Consider the following 14,389-nt stretch of genomic DNA (forward strand, 5'->3'; position numbering starts at 1 on the left):
GAGCAAGTTTCGGGCAGAAGTGTTTTCTGACCCTTCTCAAAACATTTAGCAGGGATGGGATAAGGGAATGCCTCTTCATCCATTGGTTATTTGGCAGAGAGCATGGTGTTGCATGCTGTGCCAGTGAAAAATGCAATTCCAGTATTGGAAAGTAGGAAAGCACTCTCAAATGAGAAAAAAACAACTGCTGGGCGAGCATTATAAAAAGTGAAGGTAAATAATTCCTCTCCAAACATTGGGCAATCCAATGAAACAAATTTCAGCAAATTGATAAATTAACTTTTAGAATTCATCACAATGGTATGTTGTGATAGCCAGTGGCGCAGTGGGCTTTGAAACAGGATTTGATGGTAGGGTAGATTTCTCAGTGGCTGTCAGTTGACAGTTGGTAAGTGAGAAACCTTTCTGGTCCTAGGCAACATATGCATTATACTGTGAGCTTACAGTTTGCTCCCCTTCTGACTCTTCCCTGTTATAGCTGTTCTTATCTCTGCTATAGCCAACTGCTGACCTGCCACAGCTCTGTCAAGAAAAAATATGTTGAGTTCCATAGATGTGGAAGTGGCACTTCCCCCTGCATTGAAATAAATGGGTAGTCTGAGTGTACAGCAGTTTCCTGTATGCACCTGACTAGGCTCATGACTCTGGACCAACGTGAATGTCTTTGAGTCTGGAGTAGAAGCTGCATTAGTTGCCTTGAGCAATGCTTTTGTCATTTAATTTTTAACAAACAAGTCCTAAGTAATTAGCAAACAAGTCTTTCTAATATAATGTAATACATATTTAGACTTCCATTAGTATTTGTGGATTTGTTTAAGTAGTGATGCTAAATTTCAAAGTCCATTGATGTTTTTTTGTATCCATCTAGTATTTATAATTTGGATTCATTTTGTTAATTACAGTTGAATGTATAGTAAATGACTAAGATGTCCTTTCACTTTGCCAACCATGTCGTTGTCATTCATTGTTACGGTGCAGAGTTTAGCTGGAAATCTTCATTTGAAGAATAACTCAGAGTGATTTGAAGGATAGGAGTAGGTCACATGACATTGGAAACTGGATGGAAAAATAAATGATAGCTATTATAAATGACTCTGGGTTATGCTAGAGGAGTTTTATTAGAGTAACAGCTGAAGAGGTTTCTGTATTAGGCCAGTAATTTAATGTCCCTATTAATTATCTGGAAAGGGGTTGTGTAGCAGTTTAATTAAAATTTTGCAAATGATGTTGAATAAGGAGTCACAGGCCCTTTATGCACAGGTGGTTTGTCTCACTTTCGCCTTGTATGTCTGTCAGGTTTTCATTTTTGTTCTGCATTTTGTTTCCTCCTTTCTGCATTTCATTTCCTTCCTTCAGCATTTAGTTCACTTTCCATTCACTGTTTCCCTGGGTTTTGTGAGAGTGGTTTTGTGGAGGTTTTTCTCTTGTTTCATTTCCAAGCTGAAGGTAAATCAAAAGCACTTAGTTCTCTTGGATTTCCGCCCCCACCCTGTCCCTGCCTCTTGTAGGCAACTCTCCTGCTTACATTTTAATTTTTTTGTTTCAAGTAGCATAAGTCTTCAGATAGGAAACCATCGCTAGTCTTGTTGCTTGTTAAAAAAAAAAAAATCCTACTAGACTGCCCATTCCTGCTGCCCGGTTCAAACTGGTGGCACAAGAAGGCAGCGCAGAGTCCGATGTATTTATTCTGGGCTGCAGAATATAAATACATTAGTGGAAAAGAACAGTGCATACTGCAAACACAGAATCCGAAGTCAGATTCTCTGCAGTAAGCTGTGAGTGCAAAGAAGGCCATAAACATTACTCGTTGCAGAAGCAGTATAAAGGTCTAGAAATGTTCAGAAAGAAAGGTGACTATCAATAGAAATACTCTTGCAATATTAGGGCAAATTTAGTGAAAAAGTAAGAGTCCGTTTCCTGTATGCAAATTCATTCCTATTCACCTGCAGTATTTTGTTAGTGGTTGCATCATTTGTACCAGTAAAATGTGCCTTGCCTTCGTGGTTTTGTATATGTTAGTCCCAGGAGCCAAAATGGGAGTATCCCTGATTAGATACAGCTGTGAGTTCAGGGGTGTTATGGTTAAATTGTTGGGAGAGGGAGATGTTAATTTTGTGGACTGTTACCTGTACTGCGTAGCTATTTGGCTTCTCTTTCTCTGCTTCATCAAAGTGCATGAATTATTTTAATGTTAGTAAACATGATAGCTAGAAGTTCTTACTCCTTAGGAACTACAGAACTTCAGTGGATCCGGTGTTGCTTTTGAATAATTGTATACAAGGATATTTTCTAAACTTTCTTAAAAGCCACCATTCTGTTTTTCACCTCCACAAATGCCAAATCCTGTGAACTTTTGAATATTATCAAAAGAGGTCCGGTGTGGCCAACTTCCCCACTCTGTAGCTTGTGACCCAGCTTTGCTTATTATATTAAGTAATCAACACATGCATGACTTAACTCATGCTGAAAGTCATGTGCAGATGAATTATTAAATAATTTTTCAGCAAAGGGAAAGGCTTGTTCAGAAAATGGTTGGTAGAGGTTAGCTATCAGCTAGCCTGGTTGGACAGGGTTTTTTTAACCTTGAATTTTTCAGTATTACAAGTTAGAATGAATGAAGTGGATCTGAAGCACCACATCATAAGTGACATTCTCATATCATAAAGTTAAGAGTTCAGTGGCACCTTTAAGACCAACAAGGTTTTATTCAAGGTATGAGCCTTCGTGTGCACACACACTTCTTCAGAAAAAACAAAATGGAAGTGTGCAGGCACATTGAATTAGTGTGCTTGACATACAAAAGCTCATACCTTGAATAAAACCTTGTTAGTCTTAAAGGTGCCCTGGACTCTAACTTTATTCTTTTGCTTCAGACCAATAGATCTATATTCACGTATCGTAAACATTCTTGCTTCTTCCTTTCCTCTGCAGCTTGCTGTGATCCCTGATTTCTTACTTAGTGGACCATCAGGAAGAGTGTAAGGGGATCTACCTCATGAATAGCAGGATTGGGTAGAAGTCTCAGTCAAGCTGGAATTTACTCTAGTGGTATTGAAACAAGACCTAAATTCCAAGCTACTGGACTGGATATTCAGCCAGTTTTTCTGCTGGTGAAAAGGAGGAGGAATCCCTCTTGTTCCCCTTGTCCACCAAAAAGGCTATCCTGGGGAACATACAACCTGCTTGCATAAAAGCCATTTTTGTCTACAGCTATAATAAAGAGGAGAATTGACCTAGTGAAAAAAATGGCTGGATCCTAGTATATGAATGTATACAAATTGGACCATCAATATCTACTTTAAGAGAATGTTGCAATAGCTTTCTTCATATTTTCTCCAGCCATTTTTATTTTTAAAAATCTGGGATTTCTTTTTCCTGTTTTGTAAAATAAATAAATGACGTGATGGGTTCGAGCCATTAAATTTCAACTGAGTAGTTTCTTATGGTATTAATATCACCATAAAAGGTGTAAGAAAGAACATTTAAAAATGAAATTACAGTGTGCTGTGTGTGGTACCTAGAAAGATCAAAGTCAGAGCCACTAATGTAGCTATTGCTATTCATGAGTTTCAGGTTAATTATAAATACGGTCTTAATCACTTAACAGTGGGGCATTGGCAGACACCGCCACACATGCATATACATATATATCCCACCTCTGCTTCTACACATTAAACTAGAATCCTGCTTGGTCTGCTGTAAATTAGTTTTATCATTAAGCTTATGTTAGTTAAGGATATGAAAATCCCCCTTTTACATACAAACCATTGAGTGGCAAATGTTTTGATTTCAGTATTTTATACTTTAGCTGCCAGACTACGTGGCTGCTGGTTGCCATTGGAGATGGTGTAGGAGTTTGCTAAATCACTTAGAATGTAGTACTATGCAGAGTTACTTATAGAGCAGGGGTGGCCAAACTTGCTTAATGTAAGAGCCACATAGAATAAATATTCAGATATTTGAGTGCCACAAGATATGAATGTCAGATGTTTGAGAGCCACAAGGAAGGTAGGGAAAGAAGGCAGGCAAATAGGTGGGAAAGGTGGAGGTGGAAAGAAAACAGCTTTAACTTTAAATGCACTCTCCAAGCTGCCAGCTGGCTTAACTTGGAGAAGTGATTTAAAGAGAGAAATGCCTTTTTGTATTGAGCTGATGGGGTGGTGGGAGCTTCGAGAGCCACATATCTGTGAAAGAGCCACATGTGGCTTCCGAGCCACAGTTTGGCTACCCCTGATATAGAGCTTCAAAGGCCATTGAAGGGCGTAACTCTGCTTGGGATGGCACTGTTAAACAGTGGTCTTTTTTTTAAATCAAAAGCCATGTAATGTCTTTTATTAAGACTAAATAAAATAACACAGCACAGTCTACAAGCTTTTGCATTCACCAGAACTTGCATGCTGTGTTGTGTTATTTCAGTTGGTCATAAGCGTATGATATGGAGGTAAATAGTATCACCTGATAAATAGCATACCGTTAAGCCAGTAAAGGGCAGGACATTTTTCTCCAGCCCTGGGTTTAAATAGTACAGGACTTTTGGACCAAAAGACAGGAGTCAGCATCAGCATTCAACCCACAATTGTGCTACTGTTCCTCTGTATTGTATAGAAAGATTTCTGGAAATTAGACAATCCCACCTGGAAAGCAAACATCACTTGGAGCATTTGTTAAGCAAACACATTTTGGACCTATATGGAGACCTCATGTCTCAAGCCTCCATACATCAGCACTTGTATGGCAGCCAGGAAATCCAACTGCTTGCCAAGTGGCTGTTTCGAGTTGCTACTCTGGGACCTTTCGTTGATGAGCCTCAGTTTTTAGGGAAACATGTTTTTAATAGGGAAAAATCTCAGTTTGCCAAACAGATGGAGCAAAGAGGATTCCTTTAATCAAATGGAGGTTTTGCTAAACTCTTAAAAATCAGATTAAGTATGCAGAAAGGATTGCAGGTTTTGGGTTTCAATGTCTTTTGGATTTGGTTTTTCCCAAATGGGTTTTCTTTATGTAATGCAGAACAAATTTAGCAATAGGAAAGGAGACTTATACTTGCTTGTCTATAGTTCACCCAAGCCTAGAATTTTGGTTTGCCCTCAGAGTTGTAAAAACAAGCAAGGTATAATTCAAGGAGAAGGAATGTAGGCATGAAAAGTATATGTAGTTTGAGGGACCACTAAATACAACATGATTCTATGGGTGTTTGTTCTATTATAGATTTACAGGATTTCTAGCTACTTGTGGTTTCATGTGGTATGGCAGGGGTGGCCAACGGTAGTTCTCCAGATGTTTTTTGCCTATAATTCCCATCAGCCCCAGCCAGCATGGCTGATGGCTGGGGCTGGTGGGAATTGTAGGCAAAAAAAACATCTGGAGAGCTACCGTTGGCCACCCCTGTGGTATGGTATGTTTTTAAAGAGCTCTTGGACTTGAGACTTTTTGCAAGTGCACCATTTCCCTTGGCTGCTCTGTGGCAATTAAGTTACTTGCTTCTCCTTGCTTGTTACAGGACATTAGAACTAGAGGTCAAATCCAGCCCTCAGGTTCCTGTGACCCACCCTGTGCAAGTTGGCCACAGCTTTCCCAGGGAAAGGCTGCCAAGGGAGGGGAAATTTTAAAGGTAGGTTGGCTTGGGTGGGAATGAGAGAAGGAAGCAGGAAAAGAGGAGAGGTTATTGGGGCTTTCAGGGAAGGGAAAGAGAAAATAAGATGGGAAGCGAGGAAATGAAATGTCCCCCACAGGTTCCTACCCCTTGTATTTCTGTATACACTCCAGATGACTAGCACTGTCAGTCAAGCCATTCATCACGCCTGGATGTAGCTCCAGCTGAGAGCTCCTTTCCTTCCAGCTTCCAGTTGCTGTCCACAGGCCAGGTGGAAAAAAGGTAACAGACATGCATCCTTCCATTATACTTGGGCCTAGACCTTTTCTGAGAAGGTAGACACGCACACACATACTTCTGGCACAGCAAGTTTTATATTTTATGTTTGTAGTGGTTTTATTATGGTATGCTGCTTTGGGAGTCAAGTTTTGACAGGAAAGCCTGGTTAAAATGTAATAAACACTTGCTGGGAAATGTTAAGACAGCCTGAATTCAGGTTACTCAAAACCATCAGGTAATGAGTGCACGCAGGGCATCCCAACACTCTCCAGTATGCTTGGGTGTAGACACAGAAGAGCACATGACACCACAAATGCAGTTATGGGCATAGCTTGCTGCCTCTCTTAGGTTGGAGCAAATGTATTCAAGTTCTGTATGTTCTAGTATTCTCTGAACTTTTAAAATTTTGTGCAGGTTCTTTTTTTCTGGGTTAAAATTGTAGGCACATGTCACTGTACTCTCAAAGGTTATGCACAGAATGGCATGTGACTCCTGAAAGATTGGAGGGGTGGGAGGCAAGACTGATCTTTGCCTCAGAGTTTTAGTCACTGGAATGTGTATCTGTTACTTATCAGAAAAGCTGTACTTACTCTATGGTGGATGGGCTGTCTTATCTCTTCACCTGCATTTCTGAAATTTCTGGTATCCTGTGTGGTTGATGATACCACGCATCTACCACGTGTTTGGATCTGCCTATGAAAGAATTTCTTAGACTCTGAAATTATGTCCCTGAACTCAGTAGACTCTTCACTATAACAAAGTTAGAGTCCAATAGCACCTTGAAGACCAACAGAGTTTTATTCAAGGTATGAGCTTTTGAATAAAACTTTGTTGGTCTTAAAGGTTCCACTGGGCTCTGACTTTACTCTGTTGCTTCAGACTAACATGGCTACCCACCTGGATCTTGATTCTCCCATTTCCTGCTTTCCTGAAGCCTCAGTGTATGAAGTAAATAAATGTGCTTGTCTGACTCCCTGCCACTTTTTATCAGTTCATTTCTTTATATTCTATTCTGTTTATTATCTATTACTGTAATGCTGTATTTATGTTATATTATGTTATGTGAGCCACCCTGAGCCTGCTTTGGCGGGGAGGGCGGGATATAAATTAAAAATTATTATTATTTATTTCCTTGACAGTCACTCTCATATCATTCCTTCCAACAATTTCTACAAACCATTTTTGCTATATAGTCTTTAGCATGGACCCACAGTAGCAAGGGACTTATAATCCCATTCACTCCTTTCATCAGTCTCTGTGGATGTGGAACTGTGACCCAGCAACTTGAAGTGGAATCAGAAACAGTAACTGGTATAGCACAGTTCAAGATCTTGTGCAGGACTTAGTGCTTTCCTCCTTAGATATGATAGTGCCCAGAAATTGATTGCACAAGGTTTTGTGCAAGTGGAAACACAAATGGGGATACACTCAATGTAGTGCATGGGGCTACCACAGTCTTTTTCTTGCAATTTTTTCTCATGCAGGAGCTGTAGGCATTACCAATAATATATGTGACACTGTTTGCATCCCTCAGGGTATCACTTGCTTCCACAGTGATAGCTTGAGAAAGAGATATTAAGGTGCAATGCATTGAATTTGTTAGTTGACGTACTCAGTGCCTTAGAAGTTCCTGTCAAGTTGAAAGGCTGCATATATGGAAGAAGGAACCTGCTGATCAAAGAGAACATGCCATGTGGTTTGTATTTTACAAGAGAGTAGCAAAACGAACTTTCATTTCTAAAAACTGCATGAAACACAAGCTCTTAGATCTGAGAACAAGACAGTTACATCATAAGATTATGGCATTTATTTTCCTTTGACTTAACTTATCAGTTTGATAAGTAGAGAATAATGAGGCATGAGGAAGGAGAGTGAGGCAATAAGGAAGGGAGGCTGAACACTATGGCTTTTAAAAAAAGAAACTGTTTTGAAGCACAGGTTCTGAATTACACTGTGGGGCTTCTTGCACCCTTAGGTGTCCAGCCACCCTCTTCTGTCCTAGCTGGGGTTGAGTAGGCTCCACCACAGGTATCAGAATGGGAAGCAGAGGGGATTTCAGTACTCAATTCCTCTTCCTTCTCAGGATTGGCTCACTTCTAGTGTTCTTGTTCTCTGTCTCTTCCCTGCCCTGCATGCACAGGCCTTCCTTCCTCCCTGGACTCGGTTGAGCTTCCCTCTTTGTATGACTCCTTTGTATGAACCATCCCTTCCTGGTCCCAATCCATACGTGGTACCACCCACCTATTAGTGATGAAAGGAAGGAAGCCAGGCTCTGCTTTCCTTTGGGATGTCCTACTTCTGCCCTCTTATTTGCCAGTCAGTGGCTCTGAGGAGTGCTCTCCCTCCCCCATCTCCCTCTCCAGCCTGCCTGCACCCATCTCTGGCCTGTTCTTGGCCCCACCCACCAGTCAGTGCCAGGTTGCCCAGTCTCCTTGCCCGCTGATCAAAAACTGCTGCTACCTCCAGCCTCTTCTGGCCACTGCCAGGCCTCTACCTGGCTGGTGAGGTCTTCAGAGAGCTGTCACCAGCTGATGACAACATTAGTGGCCTTACTGAGATATCCTGAGATTTGTTTTTGGCAGCTGTTATCTCCTTTGCCTTCCTTATGGCTGTGACTGCCTCTGACTCTCCTGGGCTCGCAGTTTCTGCCGCCCCTTGCTTAACTCCTGCTGGGAAGTGTGTTGCAGGAGACTGCCTTTTGTCTGACAGGGGTGGGATTGGGGCTGTGCCAAGCCCTGGCACCAGATAGGCACATTTTACCTGTGCAAAAGGAATAGTGCTGATTTTGGAGGAAGGCAGAATATGCCAGTGGAACAGACAAGTGATGAATACAAATACACAGAATCAAACAAAAAGGTTAAAAGAACTAGAAAACTAGAGTCTCTGAAAGGATGCTGATGAAGGGATTCCATGCAAAAGTCTGACTCCTTGGCCCTGACCTGGATAACCCAGGCAAGCCCGTCAAATCTCAGAAGCTAAGCAGGGTCAACTCTGGCAAGTACTTTGATGGGAGACCTCCTTGGCTTACCAGCAGTTAGGAGGCAGGGACAGGCTTTATTTAGTCACTCTCTGAATATCCTCCATACCTCCAGTAGGGGTTTGGTCTCCAGAGGTACACACAAATGCATATATAAAAATACAAAATTACAAAAAAAAAATAGGTTTGACTGCCTACTGGTCTCTTTAGATAGTGGGAACATCACTGCTTCCATTAGCTCAAAGTTGAAAAGTAAGTTGCACACCAAAGTATGCTAAGTTAGACTTAACAACAGAAGTTGTCATAGGTTAAGAGCTGAAAGCTAGGTTCAAGTCCAGTAGCACTTTAGAAACCAACAAGATTTTCAGGGCAGAAGCTTTTGAGAGTGAAAGCTTCCTTCATTTCATGGACTCTCAAAAACTTAATCTCCAGAGATCTTAACATATGAACATATGAAGCTTCCTTATACTGAATCAGACCCTCGGTCCATCAAAGTCAGTATTGGCTTCTCAGACTGGCAGCAGCTCTCCAGGGTCTCAAGCTGAGGTTTTTCATACCTATTTGCCTGGACCCTTTTTTGGAGATGCCAGGGATTGAACCTGGGAACTTCTGCTTCCCAAGCAGATGCTCTACCACTGAGCCACCGTCCCTCCACTCTTGTTGTTCTCTGAGATGCTGTTGAACTCAACTCTAGCTGTTCTACCGCAGACCAATATAGCCACCCCCTGGAACAGGACTGAATGCAGCCCTTTGAACCCAAGTAGGGTAAACTTGATCCCACTTGCTTCTGAGGAATTAGGGTTGCCAATCCCCAGTTGGGGGCAGGGGGTTCCTTGGTTTGGAGGCCTCCCAGTGCTTAAGGTTATCAGAAAGTGGGGTTGGGGTTTGAATGTCTGCTTAGCACTCCATTATACCCTATGGAGACTGATCCCCATAGGGTATAGTGGAAAATCGATCCATGGGTGTCTGGGGTGGCTGTTTTTTTTTGAGGTAGAGGCACCACATTTTCAACATAGCATCTGATGCTTCTCCTCAAAACACCTCCCAAGTTTCAAAAAGACTGGACCGGGGGTCCAATTCTTTGAGCCCCAAAAGAAAGTTCCTCCATCTGCCATTATTTCCAATAAGGGGAAGGAATAGTGTGGTCCCATTAACTGTGATGGCCAGAACTCCCTTCAGAGTTCAGTCATGCTTGTCCCAACCTTGCTCCTGGCTCCACCTCCAAAGTCCCCAGATATTTCCTGCACTGGACCTGGCAACCCTAGCCTTTATGGAGGCTTGTGCTTGGCTGAAAGTGAAGGCTTAACTTGGCCTCAGAAGATGGATTTCATTGGTGCCATTTCCCATTCAGTCTTTCAAACAGCTGAAGGGCAGTGACTTTAAAACATAGACATAAGTTGCAACATTGGTCAAATCAATCTTACCAGAAGTGACTGTTTGGTATTTTCTTATTGCTTAATGTGCTACTTAGTAGTTTGTTGTTGTTCAGTCGCACAGTCGATTCCGACTCTTTGTGACCTCATGGACCAAGTCACACCAGGCCCTCCTGTCTTCCACCATCCTCCAAAGTCTGCTCAAATTCATTGTTAGTTACATCAGTAACACTGTCCAGCCATCTCATCTTTTGCCATCCCCTTCTTCTTTTGCCTTCTGTTTTTCCCAGCATCAGGATCTTCTCCAGTGAGTGCTCCCTTCTCATTTGGTGGCCAAAGTATTTGAGTTTCAACTTCAGCATCTGAGCTTCCAGGGAACAGTCTGGGTTGATTTCTCTTAGGACTGACTGATTTGATCTCCTTGCAGTCCAAGGGACTCTAGGTATAATGTCCTGGCAGATTTTGAAAACAGCCTGTGAAAGGTCCTTCCTCTTCTTTCCTGGTATGTGTGATTTTTGTCTTTTCTTTAAATTATTTCAGGAACCAACAAATATCTCAAGCATGTTTGAGAAAGAAGGGGTGACAAGTAGATTAGGTTGATACTTGGAGCACCCTAAACAAGAAGAGTATGGTGGTAAGGTGCATGGCAAATTGTGTTGGCTTCATGAAGTGATGAAAACGTTTCTGTCAGAGGACAAGGATGTGGATGGTTAATCATATGCTGTTGCTATGGTGGTATTATTGGAAAGTGCTTCTTGTGTAGGAGGCTGAAAGATCAGGACAGTGAGTACTTGTTCTTAGGATGAATGTTGGATCGTGGCTGATGGTAGAAATACAGCATTAACATTTTAGCAAGAATCAAGTTACATAATACAACATTAAGTATGCAGGAGCTTCAAATAGGAATGCATACTGAGGACCCAGAAGATATGTATAAATAACTTATTTGAAATTATGGGGGTTTGTGCATTAAAAAAGGAATGTTCAGCACTTCAAAGTGGTTGCAATTTAGAAGTGTGTAGGCACAATATTGATACTCATACTGAGGGTTTTCTGGGATTCTGGGCAGCGTTTTTTAGCCAGCTGCTTTTTAAACTTCTCCTCCCAACCTCCACTTTTATAAAGCAGGATCATATCTGGGAGAGAGCACAATAACTGTTAAACCATAGTGTATACATGTGGCAAGCAATTGTTCCTTTTGGCATTCCAATATGCTTTCAAAAACTGTTTTTATAGAGATGGAGAAAGTTTTAAAAAGCAATTTGGGAATGAGGTGGGGAAGACAAGATGATTCATGTAAAAAGACCTAAATTTTTGACGCAGCCAGATTTTGCACGTTATTTCTCCAGAAATCAGAATGCTTCACTTTTTCTGTAGTAAGTGAAATGAATGCTTGAGAATGGAAAGTGCCAGTGTAGGCACAGGATGCTCTGAAATGTCTTGGGTGGTCAATTACCTGGTCTGAGCAACCACAAGGTTTTCCTTTCACTGCTTCTCATATCACGCCATGTTCTTGCCTTTTGAACTTTGTTTTGCCTTTTATAATCTTTCTGTCCTGCTCATTGCTACTTGCCCAGATAACTGTTACAGGCTAATTCAACATCTCAGTCACTACTGGATCCTAATCCTCAAGCACATGTGTACCTCTCTCTTTTCTGTGTGGTTGGGACTTACGGAATGGGTTGCCAAAGTTTGGTCTTTAGCATACAACTGAAGGAAGGCAATTAGTGTCTTCAGAGTTTAGGTATATTAGTGCATGTGGTGTTCTATCTGGTAGGATGGAAGTACACAGGGTATTTATGGCTGGCCGACTTCATAGTCTTATTGTAACCCCTTTCTGAAGAATAATGCCAACAACTAGAGAGGAAAGAAGATGGTTAAGGAATGTCCACATAACAGATGTTATCACTACACCTCCTCCTACATCTACTTTATTCTAAGCCCATTCTTTTATTACCTAGTCGCTTTGGTTACCCCACATGCAACTCAGGTAGTGGACTTTGGACTGAGGACATCACAAAATCAAGTTTCTACCATTAGTTGTTGTTGTTATTATTATTATTATTATTATTGTTATTTTAATGGAATTTGGGATGATGTCAGACTAATATTATGAAAATCTTACCTTGGGTAGTGCTCATAGATACATGAAATAGACTCTTAATATTGACATTATTGTTATATTGCATTCTCTAGTCATATTGCTTAAGAGTTATTATGCTTATATGCTCAGTATTTTCTACTGGATGTTGCTTAACTAATTCTTCATATGTCTGTTCTGTAATGTTAATAGAGCTAATAAAAAGAACTTGAAAAGTCTATAAAAAAACAAAAACAAGATCGAGTTTCCACGACATGAACTTGGGTTTTCTCTCAGGTTGTTGCTTGAGACCGTGATCTGTGATGTTCTGCTGTCTGAAGTGGAGTAGACAGCTAAAATGAAGCAGGTTCTTTGTGGCAGTTCCTTGGGCACCTCTCCCCTCCTCCAGTGCCTTGTTGCATCTACACTTCCTGTATGAGCATTACAGGTGTGTATGCGAAGTAAGGACTAAAAGCACACTGGTTGCACTGTAAATGAGAAACAACAAAGAGTTCCCAAAAGTTAATTGCTGTGGTGTTTTTGTTGCAGAAGTGACACTGAAGGTCCACGTAAGCGATGCCAGCACACATCAGCCAGTCACCGAAGCCTTTATTGAGATTTTTACCAACCAGATTCCCATTGCCTCTGGAACCTCAGGAGCAGATGGCACTGCCTTCATCAAGTTTCAGTATAAGCTGGGCAGTCAGCTTATAGTTACTGCAACTAAACATGCTTATGTGCCAAACTCTGCACCGTGGAAACCTATAAGATTGCCTGGTAAGAGAACTTTATTTTTGTTCTGAGGTAAGATTTTACTTCTAAAGGGTGGGAGAGGGAGGGTATAAAACTATTATTTGTCTTTATTAATTGTTGTGGTTGTAACATAATTTTAACATTAGTAGAATGTCGCTGCTAACTAAATTGCTCCCTCAATATTCCCTGTGTGAAGACTTGATTGCCTGAATTATTTACCTCACAGAGGACAACCTGAATGTAAGATGATCCCCTTGAAAAAACGTTATACAGAAATGGGTTTTTTTAATTGCTGTACCTAATTGGAACTTCTGTGTGAATTAAGATGGAGTCCTCTTTTTCTTGGTACCATTTTTTGAGTGGAAAAACTAATCTTCCTTTCAGGTAAATAGTATAATTTAAGCCTGTACTCACCAGGACATTTTTTTCAACGTGAATATTGTGTTATAAGGAAGTGTGAAACAGTAATAAAAGGAATGCCTCTCACCATGTACAGAATTATTTCTTCTCCCCAATGACTATCCATAACTGAAACTCCTCACAAGGAAAGGTTTTCACGGTGGGGCAAGCTCTCATTTTAGAAATAAATACTGCTCTGGTTTGTGGTGTTTTGTTAGCTGTGAGTTACCAGAAAGAAGCTGCTCCAGTGTTTACTGCTTGCTCCATTATGTTTCATCCCCCTCTCTCCTGATAGTATTTTCCTTCATTCCTAGTCAGGGCCAGATTAACAGTTAGGCCAAGTAGGCCTATGGGTCCCCATGCCTTTAGGGGCCCTGGGTCGTCTTTCTCCACCCCCTGTTTTTCCCCTGCTTGCAGCCCTCCCCGCCTGCATGCACAGCTAGCAACTGAGCCACTCTTTGCCCGACTTGACTGGTGCAGCGGCTGCTGGCATCGTCGCCAAGTTTGCCTCTCTCTGCCTCTCCCTCACAGCATTGTCAAAGGGGCTTTTGAGAAAGTGCCTGCAGGCTGCAGTGGGGACTGCAGGCAGTTGGGTGGGCACTCCAATTCTGAGATAACTTGCAAGGGGGGGCCTGAAATTTTGACTGTCTAGAGGCCTCAATCTGGCACTGTTCCTAGTTTCTCTAACAGATTTTATGTACTTGTTTCTGCTACCTGCTCCTTAAGAAGAAAGGTAGCCTGACTTTCTGTCCCTCTATCCCTTTCAGGACATAGGCGCTATGTTCATTGATATTATCAAACGTGGGGTATTCTGCCTCTGTCAGTATACATGTTGCTACAAGATCAAGTTTAAAATCATGTATGAAAATTCAAAAATTTGAAGGAAAAAAATAAGGCAAGAAAGGTTTGAAAAATAAAAGGGCTATTGCCTGAAC

The 14,389-nt window shown here is 41.4% G+C and overlaps 1 protein-coding gene across 4 annotated transcripts in view; it reads left to right on the forward strand.

Moving 5' to 3' along the window:
* Positions 1–14,389, forward strand: part of FAM171A1 (family with sequence similarity 171 member A1) — a 107,475-nt gene that overhangs the window by 29,818 nt on the left and 63,268 nt on the right. For 3 of the 4 annotated variants that reach the window (XM_060248429.1, XM_060248430.1, XM_060248431.1), the window contains exon 2: positions 12,852–13,079. In XM_060248429.1, the coding sequence (XP_060104412.1) occupies positions 12,852–13,079 (228 nt within the window). Of the gene's footprint in view, positions 1–12,851; positions 13,107–14,389 lie in introns of those variants that run through there. The other variant, XM_060248432.1, reaches the window with a different exon arrangement.

Source organism: Heteronotia binoei, chromosome 10, assembly GCF_032191835.1.
Source record: "Heteronotia binoei isolate CCM8104 ecotype False Entrance Well chromosome 10, APGP_CSIRO_Hbin_v1, whole genome shotgun sequence".
NCBI classification, from domain to species: domain Eukaryota; kingdom Metazoa; phylum Chordata; class Lepidosauria; order Squamata; family Gekkonidae; genus Heteronotia; species Heteronotia binoei.